Source organism: Procambarus clarkii, chromosome 40 (assembly GCF_040958095.1).
Source record: "Procambarus clarkii isolate CNS0578487 chromosome 40, FALCON_Pclarkii_2.0, whole genome shotgun sequence".
Classification (NCBI taxonomy): domain Eukaryota; kingdom Metazoa; phylum Arthropoda; class Malacostraca; order Decapoda; family Cambaridae; genus Procambarus; species Procambarus clarkii.
This window is the reverse complement of record NC_091189.1, coordinates 4,797,564-4,815,412: the sequence shown is the minus strand read 5'-3', so window position 1 is coordinate 4,815,412 and position 17,849 is coordinate 4,797,564. Positions and strand designations below refer to the sequence as shown.

At 38.4% G+C, this 17,849-nt stretch overlaps 1 protein-coding gene across 2 annotated transcripts; it reads left to right on the top strand.

The window, feature by feature from the left end:
• Positions 1 to 292: 292 nt before the first annotated feature.
• LOC123757833 (kelch-like protein 38) lies at positions 293 to 17,649 on the top strand. 2 transcript variants are annotated; one of them, XM_069338636.1, is made up of 10 exons: positions 293 to 400; positions 1,180 to 1,356; positions 2,802 to 2,912; positions 4,324 to 4,513; positions 6,361 to 6,449; positions 8,025 to 8,625; positions 9,917 to 10,025; positions 11,298 to 11,419; positions 13,229 to 13,438; positions 14,125 to 17,649. In XM_069338636.1, exons 1-10 carry the CDS (start codon positions 344 to 346, stop codon positions 14,520 to 14,522), a joined length of 2,064 nt encoding a protein of 687 aa, XP_069194737.1. In that variant the 5' UTR covers positions 293 to 343; the 3' UTR covers positions 14,523 to 17,649. The 2 variants fall into 2 exon arrangements, with proteins under 2 accessions (XP_069194737.1, XP_045597657.1); XM_045741701.2 differs by lacking the exon at positions 293 to 400 and adding an exon at positions 420 to 824.
• Positions 17,650 to 17,849: the final 200 nt, after the last annotated feature.

Genomic DNA, 17,849 nt, shown 5'->3' with positions numbered 1-17,849 from the left:
CTAACACGAATAGCATCTCACGTCTTCGACACATTCAGGCATTTATTTATTTATTTATATACAAGAAGTTACATTGGGTTTGTGAGAATACATAGCATGGTAATTTACAATCTTGTAAAGACACTAGTACGCGCAGCGTTTCGGGCAGGTCAGTCTCAAACGTTTCAAATTATAACTTCGCAAACTCTTCATTTTATTCGAAATCGTGCCCCGAACTCAAACATGCTCTTACTAATTCATTTTACACCCCGGCCTCATAAACAGCGGTTAAATCCGCCAGTATTCTACGCCCTCGGTTCACAGCCAAGGGTTCGAAGTTCGATTAATTTTCACGGTAGCAAAGATGGTTGGACACGATTCCTTTCACCTTATACCTCTATTTATCTGGCAGCATATAGGGGTAGGTGGCCTCCTAAGAAGTTAGTTAGCCTGGGGGTTACATCTATAAGTCTTTGTCTAACAACGGGAAAAACCCACACACTAACTTTAATATATTTAAGCCTCCCCAAGTATCGTTATTTAAAGAAAATGAAATGGCTACTCCGTGCCACAAGCGAGGGTCTATCGCTACCACAACAACATCCCTCGCCACGGAGAAAATGGTTTAGTGAGAGGCAGCCGTCAGGAAAAAAAACCTTCATGCAAACTACACGTACCATAACGAAGTATTGAGAGGTAACACAAACGTCTACCTTCGCCGTGTCTCCAGGAGACGTCCCTGACAGGATAAAAAAATAAATAAAATAACTTGCAAGCATTGGAAAAAGATAATCCTAACTCAACCTGCAGATATCTTGGAGGCGAGTGTGCGCCAGTAGCCCAAGGTATGTACAGTAGGGGACGGGGTAAAGTTAAATCATACACAGTGCACTAAATTTGTGTTCTTATTGTTAAAACTATAAGCAGTATATGGTTAGGCTAGGTAGACTTTAAAATCTACCTAGCCTAACCTTCGACACTGTTCACTGCAGGGTGAACAGAGGCATTAATCTTAAGGAAGAATATTATGGTTCAGGGGAACAACTGAGATGCCAGTCAGACATTGAATTCAGCTCTCACTTTTACATTTTTATTTTGCTTTAAAGAAAGTAACATGGTACAGCAATATTTAATATGAAATTTTTAAGACATAATATATAATGAATGTGATGTAAAATGATACCTGTATTTTTGCTTTAGGTAATGGCTGATGAGATACTCCAAAACAGCCATGTGAATGAAGGTATCATCACCTTGGTTGCTGAAGGACGTCAGTTTGTTAGTCACAAGTCCAAGCTTATAGAATCGAGTGACTACTTCAGGGCTATGTTTTCCAGCAACTTTACTGAACATGAAAAGAACACCATAGAACTTCAGGTACATTAATTACAGTAAACATCAGCAATAATTATGTTTTATTGTGATATCTTAATTAAGGCTGTGTTTTTGTTAGTTCTTACCTCTGGCTGAAGGTTGGGAGCGTCAAGCCCTTCTTCGAAGGTGGGGGTAGGTTCTGGTCTTTTGGCTCTGGTGGGTGGTTTGTTCATTTGCAACCTCCTTCTTCTTTTCTGGTGAGGAATGAGTCGGCAGGATTCTGGAGGGTTTCTTCGGTGAGTGATGCTTGGTTGGTTCAGCCGTGGGTGCATAATTTATTGTCATGTGGAGGCTCTTCACCACTATCTGTGGGTCTCAATTAATGTCTTGTTGACATTAATTAATTAATGTTTCCTTGGTCCCCTATTCCGAGGTTTGCATTTCCCAGTTTGTCATCAGTGTCATTAAATCTAGCCAGCCTGTGGTTTATCTTCAAGTTCATTATGTTAACAAATACAGTATGTGGGTTTCACCATGGTCTTGAGCTAATATTTTTTTACATTCTAACTGGGTTCTGGCAGCCGGGTATTTAGTCAATGCTCCTAGTCCCATCAGTCACATGTTGCTTTGGGCTGTGTCTCCTGGCCTGGTTTCTCTTCCTTGTCCTAGTGCCTGCATCCTCTACTCTCATCCTCGCCTGCCATTCTCCTCCTCCTCTCTCATTAGTCCCATTTTTGTCCTTTGTGGTTAATTAGCCTCATCCAACCACTGCAGAGCTTCCTCAGAAACCCAGCATTTCATTATAGTCATGAAATGGAATGCCTTTTTTCTGGTAGATCCCCAGTGGTTCCTGAATTCCTCCCTTCCCTCCAGGTTCATCGGTTCACTTGTGGGTTGTTCATCGGCTCCAGAACTGGCTGGTCAGTGCAGTCAGATATGTGCTGGATCTGGCTGGTAGTGGCGATCTGTACTAATGAGTTTCGAGCTAATTTGAGTGAATCCCATTTTTTGTGTGAAGTGTTTCTGGAAGAGTGGCTTTCTGGAGACACTCCTCCAGGAAGAGGCATTTCATTACATGCAACGCTGTTTTATTTTTTAACAATCTGCCCAAGTATTGTATTGTCATATTTGGTCTTTCTTTCTTAAGGTTACTTCTTTCACCCTTAACAGTGATAGGATTAACCAAGTACTGTAATAGATGGCTTGATTTTTACATGAGGGCTCAAAGAACACATCTCTATGTAGAACTAAAAGTATACTGTATTTTACTTACTTGACATATACTGTAATGTTACAATGTCTATTTTAACTTTAATGATGTCGATGTACCATTTATTATTTTCTGAGGGTTATTTTTCTTCATTCAGTGAAGTTATACTTGCAGAGTGTTATGAAAATATGTACTAAAATGTTTATAACAATTTTGAGTGAATAATGTATATATATAATGCACTTAATACATCAAGTAGAAAGTGTTTAAAATACATAAACATATACCATACTTCTAGGGTATAGATGCTGACTGTTTGCTGCTGCTGCTCCAGTATGTAGAATGTGGAAGCTACATTATTCCATCTGATAACATTCTTATGCTGCTTCAGACTGCAGCTATGCTTCAAGTAAGCTGCACCTCATGCATTGTGTGTTCAAGGCTTTAAGCTCTTTCTTTGTTTAAATAAATAGTTACTGAGAAATTTAGTTTTTCCTTTAGTGTGTTGTTTTGTGTAGTACAGTACAAATAACCTAATTAGTATCCAAACTAGGAATACCTAATACTTTTTTGTGACACAAGTAGAATGATTAGTATCCCAAGTAGGAATAATTTAGTTTCATAGGGCACAAGTAAAAGAATTAGTACTGTACTGTACAGTGTGATCCCATTTACCTGTGACCATTTACTAATTAACCATCGACAAAAGAATTTCTTACTTCAATTCAATTTACTGGTTTTAAACTGGCAAATTGAATTACAGTATGCACCAACTGCTTCCCAATTAACTGGATCATCTTTGGGTCCTGCCTTCTGGCTGCTTGTCTAATTACCTAAGTGTAGTTACATAATGAGAGATATGCTTGTGATGTCCCATCTAACAGTGTCTTAATGCTTGTCTGGTTGTCTGACTGCATCTGTTTACATATCTAAAAAAAGAAATATTTGCTCCCTTTCCTGAAATGGCTAAACTTTTGGTCTGATAATATTCATTAACATTCTCTAAGCCTTAGTTGAGTAAGATGGTAGAAGTGATGTTAATTCACCAATCCTGGAGTATGCAGCTTCAGCCTGGAGTCCATACCTAGATAAACACAAGACGAAGTTAGAGAAGATTCAGAGGTATGCCACCAGACTGGTCTCGGAACTGAGAGGAATGAGTTATGATGAAAGGCTAAGGGAGCTGAACCTCACAACCCTGAAAAACAGAAGAGTAAGGGGAGACATGATAACCACCTACAAAATTCTCAGGGGAATTGACAGGGTGGACAAAGACAAACTCTTTAGCACATGTGGAACACGAACAAGGGGACACAGGTGGAAACTTAGTACCCAGATGAGCCACAGAGATGTTAGAAAGAATTTTTTCAGTGTCAGGGTAGTTAACAAATGGAATGCATTAAGTAGTGTTGTGGTGGAGGCAGACTCCATACACAGTTTCAAATGTAGATATGAAAGAGCCCAATAGGCTCGACGACTGGGCCGCGGGGACGCTAAGCCCCGGAAGCACCTCAAGGTAACCTCAAGGTAGGCTCAGGAATCTGTACACCAGTTGATTGACAGTTGAGAGGCGGAACCAAAGAGCCAGAGCTCAACCCCCGCAAACACAACCAGGTGAGTACATATTGTTCACGAGTCAGATTGAATCCTAGAGCTTAACAAAAATGCCAATAACTTATTCTTGTATGAAGTCTTATATTATTTTTTTGATGTGCATAAAATGAGACTATGAAGACTACATTGCTTTGTAAGAATAATGGGAATAGTAGATTTAATGTTGATATTGTAATTATGTAATCACAAATTTTGTTTCCCCTCAGTTTATCAGCGTGCAGAGTGCATGTGAGCAAGAAATCTTAGCTTCTCTCTCATGTGACACCTGCCTAGAAGTATATTATGTTACATCTTCATTGGGCCTTACTCAAATAGCAACAGCAGCTCTAACAATTTCAGTTTGGAATTTCTCGGAAATCAGAAACAAGCCCCAGTTTTTCCAACTCTCTCTCTGTGGTATGTATTCCATTAAATTTGTTAACTTAATGTAGTTTAGTGGCACAAGTATGGTAAACTCTCACATATCCTTAAGGTTACATCATTTGAATTATTAAAGTAATTAGCAAAGACCTCACAGGAAATACTATGGGCTGACCACCTCATTAACTTCAAGTAGCTTTTGAAAAATTGGCCAGAAAAGGGAAGTTTCTGTACATTAAATGCTTTATATTTCTAGTTCCAGAATATATAACAAAAAGGGCAAATTGACAAGTGTGTATTTACAGTATGTAATTGATTACATCAATATTGCACAGTAATATAGCAGTTAAATATTGTGTTACTAATATTGCAGTATTAAAATACATTATACAGTGGCACCTCCAAAATTATGCATCATATTCTTCCAGATCTGGTTTGCATTCACAAATACAGTAATTCAGTTTTCCTAATAATGACCAATTTTTGCATATTTATCACCAAATTTTCTGATTTTTTTTTGTGTAACAATGACACAATACAGAACATATTTCTGTACATTTGAACACAAATAATACATATACTTACTCATCAAAATATGAAACATTAATTTCTTCGAGAGACCCCTTAGTAGCTCCCTGAGTTTAATTCTGGTTCTACGAAGCCTTGGCTCAACTTGAGGTTGCAGCCAGTCTGCCACACTTCACTCTTCCACCTGCTCACACTGGCCCAAAGCTGTAGCCTCTGCCCACCCCTTTGTCTACTGTTCGTTTTTCCTGGAGCATTAGTTCTGTTGGAGATGGGGGGGGGGACAGTACTAAGCGTTACAATGGTTGAGAGAACATACGTTATAATGATACTCTGCTGAGCTGAAGATGAACCACATCCTGTTGAAGTTTTATCTTCACATCCTATGTTCAGAATAAGGGCCAAACATCATGAGTGGTTTGCTAGAGAGTTCCAAGCCATTCATTGTTAGTTCTATGTACCAGATTCATTCTATGTTCAGAGATTCATCATAAGGACATAATAATAAAGGAAGCTGTAGAAGGCTTTTTTTAGCCCGATTCAAGACAGCTCCTATTTATATTACATGGTAATTTGTTCCATAAATAAACATTGCAAATCAGTATTTGAGGTCAATCACACCTTCCACTTTTGAACTCTAACCTTCAGGTTGAACTTGATTCTGAGAACCTTCTCCAGACTTGCAAATTCTGAAGTGGTTATTCGAGAGCTTCAGCTCAAGGTCAATGTGTTAACCAGCTTTGACAACCAATTAATATAGGCCTCCCTGGTAATTAGCTTTGTCTACTGGCCAGAAATGTTGTAATAAGAGTAGAACCTTTTTCGCCATTCTTGTGAACGAGCCAGTCTCTTCTCACTCCTATTTCGGCATCTTGCATGATAGGGTCTAGTCTTGGACACCACAGCAGCTTCTATTTCCTTCAGAGTTGGCTTTGGGACAGCTTACTTTTGATCCTTGCCTAGTTTTTGGGCAGTGCTGCCTTCCCACTAGTGTAGAACATCTAAATGCCATGACTGTGATGCTGTCCAGGGGCCTAGTAAAATCTTTTCTGAGAGCCACTTAATGGTATAGCTTAGAAATGTACCGTGCACTGGAAATGTTATGCCCACCATATTTTTCAGGTACTTGGGCTAGACAGTAGAGTAACAGCCTCGCTTCATGCAGGTAGGCGTTCAGTCCCCGACTGTCCAAGTGGTTGGGTGCCATTCCTCTCTCCTGTCCCATTCCAAATCCTTATCCTGACCTCTTCCATGTGCTCTACTGTATAATCATAATGGTTTGACACTTTCTCCTGATAATTCCCTTCCCTTGCCTGTTATATTGAAATATGAAAGTAAATATTGGTGTATATTTTCAGAGTTGATAGAGTATGTAAGCAACCCAAGCCTGTACCATGGACCAGGTGGAGAATGGACAGTTTGGGAGGCACTTCTTAGCTGGATTCAGGTGAGAATTATGTTGATAAATTACAATGAATGTTGATCTCTAATACAGTACTGTATATAATTAATATTATTTGAGAATAAATGTTAAATTCAGTCTGTTTTATTTATTAAATGTACTGTACAGTATATACAAGATGTGACCAATGAGTTAAAATTCAAGATATTGTATTTAATTTCATTGAAAACTAAATGATGCAAATGTGAAAAAACTTGTGCAGCATATTTCTGCTATTGCAAGACTCATTGCTTCAAAGGGCGTTTCATAATCTACTATTATGTAGTATGGCTACATTATCTTTTAAAATTGCAGCAACTTTAAAAAAAACTGTACTCTTAAATGGCATCACCATTTTACAAAACATACACAGTACTTTACTGTATTTTGTTCATCATTTTTTTTATAAATTGGACAAAGATCTTCTCTTCTTTTTTCAGGTGTTATATATCTCTCATTGCATTCTTAAATCACTTATTATATTAAAGTAATATTCTTTTTATTACTTGAATTACAGTATTTGTATTTTGTGATATTATTTTCATCTGCCTAAGGCTTTTTCTGTGGGGAGCCCCTCCGGCTGCCTTGAGTTATCGGACTGATATACGATGTATTAGTCTGTGGCATCAGTCAATTGGAGTTCTGCCTACCGGAGACTACAACCTAGAACCTGCCCCCCCCCCCCATCCTCAGAGAGAGACAGGGAGCAATGGCCTATAGTAACCCCCCCGCCCCATGTGTTTGGGAACATTCCATGTCTGCCATCAACCGGGGTTAGGCACCCAGAAAGGTAGTCATAACAAACCAAACCCCCACCTAGTAAGAAATTGCAACTGAAACCTGAACAGAGACAGAACTGCTAAATAAATATAAGGAAACAAACAAACGTTATTTACTGCTCCGCTTGTCCATGCAGCCCTCCCCTCCCCTCTCCGAGAGGGGGAGGGGGGGGTGCCCCGGACCCCTGTGCCAGCTACTCCACCCCAGTTCATAGGCTGATGCACTCTGGGGTGGTCATCAACTCTGGCCTCGATTTCTTGGCAGAATTTGTTCCTCTGTGGTGTTTCCTGCTCTTTGTGGTGTGGTGGCCAGGAGTAACTTCAGTGTACTAGGGATGCATGCACTTAGGACTGCCTTCCCTAAATGCCTTGTAAGTACTACCCTTGGGTTCTAGGTTTACCTTCCTTAGAGCATTCGGGACTCCACTTCTGTAGGGATTCTTGCTGCTTGGCATTTACCCTGCCCTTGGGCCAGCTGCCCCCATGTTCCTGTTCCTTCTGGTGGCATTGTGCTTTTGCGGGGTTTTTCTTTTATTTTTGTTTTCCTTGCCTGAAGGGGGTGGTTCCTGGTAGGCAGAACTCCAGTTGACTGATGCCACAGAGTAATATAACGTATATCAGTCCGATAGCTCCGAAGAATCTGGGCTCACCCAGAAAATGGTGTTTCATTACATTCAATGCTGGTTGTTTTTAACAAGTTAAATTTGTACTAAACTGTACAGCAATTTGATAAGCATCATAAATGAATACATGTAGTAAATAAATAATAAATAAGTAAATAAAATTGGTTACAAATCAACAGGTGAATGAGGCTGAGAGAAGTGGCCATCTCCTTCAGCTGTTCCAGTGTGTGGACTTCCACTCCTTGACAATAGATGACATATCTAATATGCTTTTCTACAATATTGTAAGTGACAACAATGAAGCTGTGCAAGTGTTAGAAACTATCAAAAAGTTTAAAATGAGCCAGTTAAATCAAATTTCTGATCAAAGTGCAGATGGCAAACTTATGGAACAAGAAATGGATGATTGCTTAGATGAACTTGGAAGATTAAAGAAATGTGACTCTGACATAAATAATGTACAGATTGAAACGGACAGTGAGCAACAAAATGTACAAGTCATTGTTAAGAGAATATTGAAGCGAGCCAGAAGGAAGTTGAGCCAAGTTCCATGTGTTGTGGGGTTTAAGCGATCACAGTCATCACATAGGAAGATAAAAGCTAAAAATAGTGATGACGAAGATGAAGCCCATCTTTGGTCTTCCCGAATTAGAAACTTAGAGATGTTACCAGTTGTATATTCATTTAATCCAGTCACTAAGAAAATGGCAGAAGAAATAGCTTTAACCAAACTTTGTGATGGGCCAGTCCAGTGCTCTGGATATCAAGTCTGCTCTGTAGGTAAGTACTTTAGTTCTTGGTGAAAAGAAATTAAAATTGAAAATATAATTTTGTATAGTAATCTTGGGTTGCATATATATATATAAATTATTTTTGTTTACAAAAATAATGCTTCAAGTACTGTATAGTTAAAAGTTTCTTTCTGAGTAGTTCACTCAGTTTCTCCCATAAGCAATGTCCTCCTTTCACAAGGACATGACTAAACATAAGCCAGACCAGGGCAACAGTCACTCTGTCACACTGGGGATCTTTTCAAATGGCTATCAACTCTACTAGAGTTGACAAACATCACTGAGTTCGTAACGATTGCCTTTTTTTTTCATTATTATTATAGGTATTGTCTGCATGGTTACCTGCGTTAGCTGGATATTTGAGTTAGCCGAGACCCTCAACTTTCATTGCTAGAGGTGTTCACAGATGCATCAGACCTTGGTTTGTATTTCGTCTCCAGTTCTCACTTTATGCTGTTCAGTAGGCTGGCACTATTTTGGATAAACAGTTTCCTATCTTTGTGCTTCCTACAGCATGAGTCAAGGCCATCTGGATGGCACTTAATCACATGGGTCTCCTGTAGGGTTTCATTCTGTCATTAGGACTGCTCCTAGTGGTCCATTGTCTCAACTAGAAAGGTTCAGTGCTTCCCCTTCCCCTGTGGGAGTGGAATCTGGGAATAACTTTGCTTCAGGCTTTTCATAGTTTAGTCCTTGGTGCAGATCGCATTTGGGAGTGTCAAACACTCTTGAAGATGGCCTCTCCTGCTTCCATATGATTTGGAACGTAATGGGTGATGCCTCCTCCTGGCTTTGTGAGACTTTTAGCGTTTTGCAGGTTTATGGCTCCAGGAGTGACCTAAGCTCCCACCTGGTGGTGAAGGGAGTTGTTGGGGTTGCTTCTGTGGTAATTTTCAGTTTTGTTTTGGTAGTTTGATACTTTTGAAATTTCTGACAACTGCACAAGGAAAGAAATAATTATTCATGTCATAGCATATTTTAAGGTTTGATTACATTATTGTATTTTCAATTAAGTTTTCTGATATAGCTGTGTTGGAATATAAGGACTTTATTTTAAATATTGTATGTGCAATTTTACTTGAAATGTGAAATTGAATGGAGCTTAAAATGAAATGTACATTCATGCTGTGTGAATATAAAAAAAACAAAAATTATTGAATACATAAATCCAAATTTCAACTTCAGGGCTTTCTTATTGACACATTAGTGGTAAACTGCATACACTAAGCTGCTTCTATATTCATTTATTTCCATTGATATTAAATGCAATATCTTTGCAGGACCATTTATATACATTATTGGAGGTGAATATCAGCTAGGCCATGGGAACTGGAATAAATCTTTGCTGAGGTATAGCACTATTTCAAAGAAGTGGATTGTTGAATACTCGTAAGTATGCTTATTTTAACCCTACTATACTAGCTTGAACTAATGAGTATAAGTTGTGGAATTTTCTCTAACCTGTATGCTTTGATTGTGAGATTTTATTGCCTGTATTAAGTGTTTTATGCAGGATTGTAATCTCAATAGTATTTTTTGTATACAACACTTGGACCCCTACTGTAAGAAGCATTAAGATGGGTAACTTTGTTTCTCCAGAATAATGCCAGAATGTTGAACAGTATAAAGTGTGTGTGTGTCAGATTGTTGAGTAAACTTGAAATACACCTTTATAAGCAATGCCAGTAGGTTGCTCTATAAGGTAAAATCAAGTGTGTGTTCTCTGAATAAGTATCTTGACAGTTAAGCAAGTGACATTCTTAGCACTTAGCACAGCATTTCAAAAGGTCTCAGCCGAGCTACTGAAGACACTTAGGTGGGATCACTGAAGGTACTTAGGTGGGATCACTGGTGTCAAGTTCAATTCAGCCCGAAGCAACTGACAGAGGTGCATTCCATGATAACTTGAAGCCATGTAATAGTTCATGTGTAAAATGGGACTCATGAATGAGGTCTCAACCTAGCAACCCATTATCTGACTAGCAACCTAATACCCTCAGTCACTACCAGATGACAGTACCATCACCACAACATGGTCCTCAGGCCTCTAACTCATAATATTTTATCTGAATACCCCACAAATGTTACAAATATAGGAAAGAGAAACAAAATGGACAGAAAACAACTGAATGGCACTGCAGTACTTATAATTAGGCATTTCATATTTATTTAATTTCGTGTTTCTGTTAAAAAAAAATTAAAGAAGTTATTTCAGTAATTGAGCGGCACTATGTAGTTTTGTGTGAGAGGAGAACACGTGGGTGAGCAAGTTTACAGGGTTGTGTTGAGCCAGGTTCACTCTGGGCATGATGTGTGAGCTGCCAGGTGAAAGAAAATTCCCCTATTTTAGCAGAGAATTACACTATACAGTTTATACATGCTGGTTTAGCAGTCAGTAGTAAGTTTCTAATATTATATGTTACAGTATTAATGTACTGTATTTTGTAATGTGATTTTTATTATAAATAAAGACCACTGTATGTTGTTCAGAATCCCAACAGCAGAACAGTAAGTTCTCTGTCAAACAAAACACTCAGTTTTGGCTGAATTATCCAGAGATCCAGGCTACTTAAGTTTGAATTTGTGAGCCTTTACTGTATAGTGTATTTCATGTATAATATTTGAGTATTCCCAGCCATGATATATTGTGTTTTGTCCTAGGTTGCCCCAGCCTCGAAGACATTATATGGTCTGTGTTGTAGACTCGATCATCTACCTCCTCGGAGGATTAGGTCGCCACCGTGTTATACAGAGCTCTGTAGATGCTTATGACACCAACTCAGGTGAGTACAAAAGAAATTCTTGTAATGTAGCAAAATATTTAATACAGCACTAACAAAAATATTGCAAAGTTTTACCTACAGTATTTGTTTAATTTATGATAAATTCTGAGTAGGTTCGATAAAATTTTGCTTCTTATTACTGTACATGTAAGTACAGTATACTAATGACTTAAAGTATTAACTTTAAGAAAAAATGATGAAAACATTAATGTTGAGACATATAATTAGTGTGTCAGGTATAAACGGCTAAGAGGCAGGGCATGAAGAGCTAGATCTCATGCCCATGTAATCACTGAAGGGTAAGCATTGATAGGTAAACAGAATACATTTTTGTGAGTTATTCCCTCCAAGTGCTATATAGGCTTATCACTTTCTCCTGATAATTACCTTACAGCCCCTTGGTCACTGATAGGTAAGCAGAGTCCAATGCTTACCTATCTGTGACATAGGATAGAGGAGCTCTAGCTCTCCCACCTCCTAGCCATTTATACCTGATGTGCTTATTATCTTTCTCACCATTAACGCTTTCATCATATTTTTTCTTAGCTGTGACTGGAATTAGCTTCAACAACCTATTCCTTCAATGCATTCTACTCTTAAGCATCGCTGAGCTGGACCCACCAAGCCTACTATGTTTAAGTTCGGGATTGCGCAGAGAGGAGAAAAATCGATAATAAATACAATTTTGTTTATGTATCTGTTCACTAGAAAATTAATTTGCAAATATTTTGACACCAAATTTATAGTTCTAATCCAACAAATGACTTGGAAAATGTAAAATAATTATAAAAAAATTTGCATTGTTCGGCGGTCTGAGAGTTGTCCCAGGGAAGAGGGAACGATTATGATTTGGAACACACAATGAGGCTAGACTGCCAAAGTGTTAACATAAGAAGGAAAAAAGTTTTGGATTTTTTTTCTACCTGCACTCCAGGGCATTTTGTGTGAATGTATGTAGCCCAAGGGTTAATGGAGGATTGTAAAAAACCTACCACTCTCTTCATGGTCTTTCTCTCCTCAAAGCTTCAGTGTTATTGTATCAGTAAGACTACTGATACAATAGTTCTTTTATTGTATCAGCAGCCCTACTGATACAATAGGTTCTTCTCCGGCCCCACACCACGGCGGTCTCAAGGTTTGGAGTCCCTGTGCCTTCTTTCACTAACTTCGAGGTCAGCTCCAGAGCTCACAGTTCCTGCGACAGCACTGGAACCAATCGTATTGGCGTTTGCCTTTCCATTGGTGACTTTCGGCACCGTGGAAAGGGGGGACCTGCTGCTTGAGTAACAGCCTCTCCTCTGTATCAACCTACCCTGACTTTGCGCCCTGGAGAGGCCACTCCAGACTGACAACCATATCACAACTCCATAGTCTCTTGAGACTGATGGATGCCTACTACTAGGGCTACTCCTCCCACTCTTCCTTGTTTACCCTTTCTATTCTCACTAGCTAGTATCCTCTTAGGAATACTGTAGTTTCAAAGCGTTATACGACAAAGAGTACTGGGAAGATGGGGCACCATGAACATATCTCTCATCTTGTAACTACACTTAGGTAATTACAATATATTTCACTGGATGACCTTTTATGTGGGGTAACCCTCATTAATATTTTGTCTTAAGGGAAGGTGTTCTGCTTTTCCTTAGGCTGGTTAGTGTGAAAGATATAATTAATGAATTAACGATTTTTTAAATATCTTTGACCATCTTTCCTTCCAGTGCTTTATTATTTTACCTCAGACTGTTGCCTCCTCATGCAGTGGAAATAATGCAGCAGGTAATGATGATGGAAAATGTCTGTTTTCTACAGGAGAATGGATGACCTGTCCAGACATGCCTCATTGTGTTGGTCATGGTGCAGCTTGTGCATTTCAAGGAAGGCTCATGGTGTTTACACAAGAAATGCAGCTACTGACATACTATCCATCCAAAAAAAAATGGTCGGCCATTCCAGTGAGGTCTCCAAGTAAACAAGGCTATCGAGCAGCGCTAACATGGAAAAATTGTGTTTATTTAGTAGGTAAGTAAGGTACCATATTTGGTATTAAAAGAATATTTATTAAATAATTGTTGTATAGATATATATTTTGTAATTTTTTGGCATAATTCACATCAATTTTAAACTTTCAAATTTTCTGGGCTACAAAGTACAGTATTCTACATTTTTATAATTTGTTAACAAATTAAATTTTTCTTACTCAACCAGTGGGTGGTGCAGCTACCACCCGCCCTTGGGTGCCAAGGTGGTGGCTGCAGTTTATTCAGCTGCTTCTTTTCCTGTAGCTTCTGTTAATCACTCTGCAGCTCAGATGACTCTCGCCCTTATTTTTGTTGTGGTAGCCAATACATAGCTTAGGCAGCAACAAAGTGGAGCTCAGAAATCAATATTCTAGTGCATGTGAAAGTTTTTAGCAGTATTTACTGTACACTCGGTCACTTTCATTCCAGCATTGTACCTTAGCCTCAAGGCAAGATTGTTTCCTTGCCTTGGGGCCAAATAGGAAGCAATGAGACTGGGCTGGTGGTCTCTGTTTTGGTGTGAGTGCTTACCACTTGTGGTTGTCAGTAATGATCAATAGTCCATTTACTATATAGCAAGAGCACTGCTGGACACTGCTTGACAAAAGCTCTCTGCCTTTTGGATTATTGCTCATTAGGAATATGATGAAAATATTGTTCAATTAAATTGTCTTTTTATTTTTTCAGATAACTGCTCTACCCTAGTTTACAAATTTTCACCAGAAGAAGGAAGAACTATCACAAACTTTGGACGTTTTGTAACTCCACCAGTAAATGTCTGCATTGTAGATGGAAAAATGTATAGTTTTAGCCATGATGACCTAGATGACAGTCATGTTATAGAGGTTTTAGATATTACTGAGAAGCAAGGTGGTGCTGTACATACTTCTCTTCTTGAGAGTAAAGCAACTTCCAGACAGTCATATACTAGTCAAAGAGTAGGTGGGCAAACTGAGGCTGCTGTAGTAGCTGCTAAGGAGGTGTGGAGAGAGAAGGAAGCCGAGCCTCACATCTTTACAACTAAATGCCCTGCTGATGCTACATTTTCGCTGGGATGCTTTCCACTTTTGAAGCTAGGGTTATAAGGGAAATAATTCAGATAGAGCACTCAGTGTAAATTAATTTTTAAATGCATAGCTTCTTACAGTTCAATATTGTGTTGAATACAAAACACAAAGGGAGAGGGACACTTTTATTGAGACATATTAAATAAACTTAAGTTTGTATATTTGAAGTAAAAAATGCATGCACATTCATTGATTAATGAATAAATTGTGGGGACATTTAAATGTTTCATTTCATTTATATTCATAATTTTAATTTTATTTTACACCAGCAGAATCATTATATATGTGACAGTTATGTCCTTTACTTAGACAATACCTTGTGTGAGATCAGTGCCTTCTAAGGTATGCATGGTAGGCAGTTTCTTTGAAGCCGTGAGAGGGTGTTGAAACGGTTTATTTACAAGGCGGAACATCATGTATGTGCAGTACTCTCTACTGGATGGTAGTTATAAACAATTGATAATTATAAGATAAATTTGTATAAAAACTATTTGGAATGCAGTTATTTAAAGAAAATGCAACAGATATATGATTATTGCATTGTTTTGGGACCAAGTTAGAAATTTTTGCTAAACATTAGGGTTCATTTTGTTTTTTTCTTCACTTAATTGCAGCTTCAATTTTTTTAATTTTCTGCAAATAGACTCATTATACATGTCGCAGCTATTCTTATCACATGGACATATGAGTTCATGTACAGTACTGTGCTTACCAGGTTAGTTGTAGTACTCTCTTATCAAATGCTTCTGATATGGAATACAGTGGTCTGACTTGTGCATACAATTTGTGGTAGTCATCTGCTGCTGCAAACATCTCAGCTGTGCAGACGAGGAGTCACAATAACGTGGCTGAAATATGCTGGCTAAACCACACAATAGAAAGTGAAGAGATGACGACATTTCGGTCCATCCTGGACCTCAAGTCGATTGTGATGAGGGAAGGACGTGAAGGCAATTTATTGCCTTCACCTCCGTCCCTGAGTGAACATGGAAAATTCATTCATGAACATTCAAAGCCTCTCCATACTTTACTTAATATCAAAAGGGTCAGAAAATTGTGCTTTTGTAACCTGCCCCATTGCCCACTTGCTTGCTAATACAGTACTGTACAGGGAAGCACCCACAACAATCTTGAATTCATTGTCTTAAGCCTGATCACATTTCTTCCTGACTTATCCCTATAATGGTAGTTCAGACTCCAGACCAAATTCAGTTATGTGCCTTGTTTCCACACTTAAAATCCTACGGTTACAGTGCAGTGGGTAAATGCTCTGTACTTCCCAAGACAGTACATACATGTACATTTTGCCAGCTAGCCTTACTCTTTTCCTGGGTGTTAAGGGGCTTCAACCTGAGGCATTGAGAGGTTTCAAACTGATTCCCAGTCAGCCCTGCTTGGGCATTTGTTGAGAGTGATTGCTTCTATGAAGCATGCAAGTGTAAGGATACTGTGAGGAGTATTACTGCTTCCTACTTACCGATCAGTATTTACCTATAATTCTTTGCTAGCCTGGTTGTACCTGCTGCATTATAATTTAACTATCCAAATGTTCGAATTCCTTGTCAAATCTAGCTTTAAAGTTGTGAATGGTAGTGGCTTTTACAATTTCTTTCAGTGCAATCCACTTGTTGGATTGCACTGAATCCCTCATCAACTTTGCATCATTTGCAAACATTAACATGTATGAGCTCACTTCCTTGGGTAGATTGTTCACACAAATTAGGAACAGTTGTAGTCCAAGGACCAAGCCTTGTGAGACCGCCACTTGTTACATTCTTCCAAGTTGAAACCTCCTCTCTGACTGTGACTCTTTGCTTTCAGCCTTTCAGGTACTCGTTCACCCCAGTTATCCCAGTGTGCTTCTCCATCTTGTACACCAACCTTTCATGAGGAACTGTGTTAAACACTTTTTCACTATACTGTACTGTATTGGAAAACACAGTCTACCCCATCTTTCTTTTTTTCTGTCTTATTATAGTAACCCTGTCATAGAACTCAATCAAATTTGTCAGGGATGGTTTTTCTTTTCTAAATCCATGCTGCCTTTTCATTGCAAAGTTGGTCCTCTCCAGCTGCTCCACCATTCTCATCCTGATTACTTTCTCCAGCATTTTACTTATCAGTGACACTGGTCTGTAATTTATTCTTTTATTTTAATATTGGGACTAAATTTGCCTATTATCTTTAATTCTGGGAGATAGTAAATCTCAAGTTACTGTATTTATTGAACATATTAGCTAGTGGGTGACGAAGTACTTCTGATGCATCTTTCAGCAGCAGCAGTAGTAGTAGTGACATTGTCTGATCCCAATAATTTTGTCACATTAAGTTCATCCCGATGTTTATATATTTTTATTTTTTCTCTTCTACAATGACTACAATATCATATATTGTGTTTTTTTTAAAACATTGAAAAACATGCTTTTGCTGTACTTGGCTAACTAGACTTGAGGTGTGAGTTGAAAAATAAGTTGTGTACATCTGCCCCCATTTGAGTTTTCCATTGTCAGAGACATAAAGCCTATTAGGCTTATTAAGATGTCCCAAGCTAACAACTGGCCTTCTCTAAGATGCTCCTCATGATACTTTTTTGTAGCCAACTAACTCCTTGGTACAGTATCTATTTACTGCTAGGTAAATGGAGATATCAGGTGTAAAGAATCATACCCAAACATATCTCTGAATGGCATGCTAGCTTAGATGAATGAGGCACCATCACTAACTGTAAGTAAGAATATTAGTGTGTGTACAATTCTTATTGCTGTTCTGATTAGTGAATCTTGGGTCTCCAGCATAATTTACATGTCCCTAGATATTGTTTGTTGTGTCAGTGAAGTCTCTTACAGGTACAGTAAGCTTGTAGTGTGCTCCATGTGTTGCAACTAATTGTTGCTACAATTTGGATATAATGCTTCATTTACTTATGTGCATATCATTATGATTGACATATCCTTGAAAGTGAATTCCCTATATACTTCCTTGTGTTAATAGTTCTGAGGTGCAGTTATTGCTGTTATCAGTGGTTGAGTCGGGCCTTATGTTTCAGTACCAATCTTAGTCCATTGTTTAATTTGAAATCTACTTCTGTTTTTTTTTTCATGTACAGTAATAGCATTTAAGTTCTTTAATAAATGTAGGCGAAATATTAACAATTTACCTGACCACCCATTGCTGTATCATATGCTCCTGAAGTATTGTTCTGCTTAAGTAATAGAATGAACCAAACCACTTTTTTAGTAAAGAAAGGAGAATGCACAAACTAAACAAATACACAAGGGTCTTGATGAGGGTTCGAACCTACGCACTGGATGTTCCCAGACGCACTCTTGTCATCTTTTGACTAGA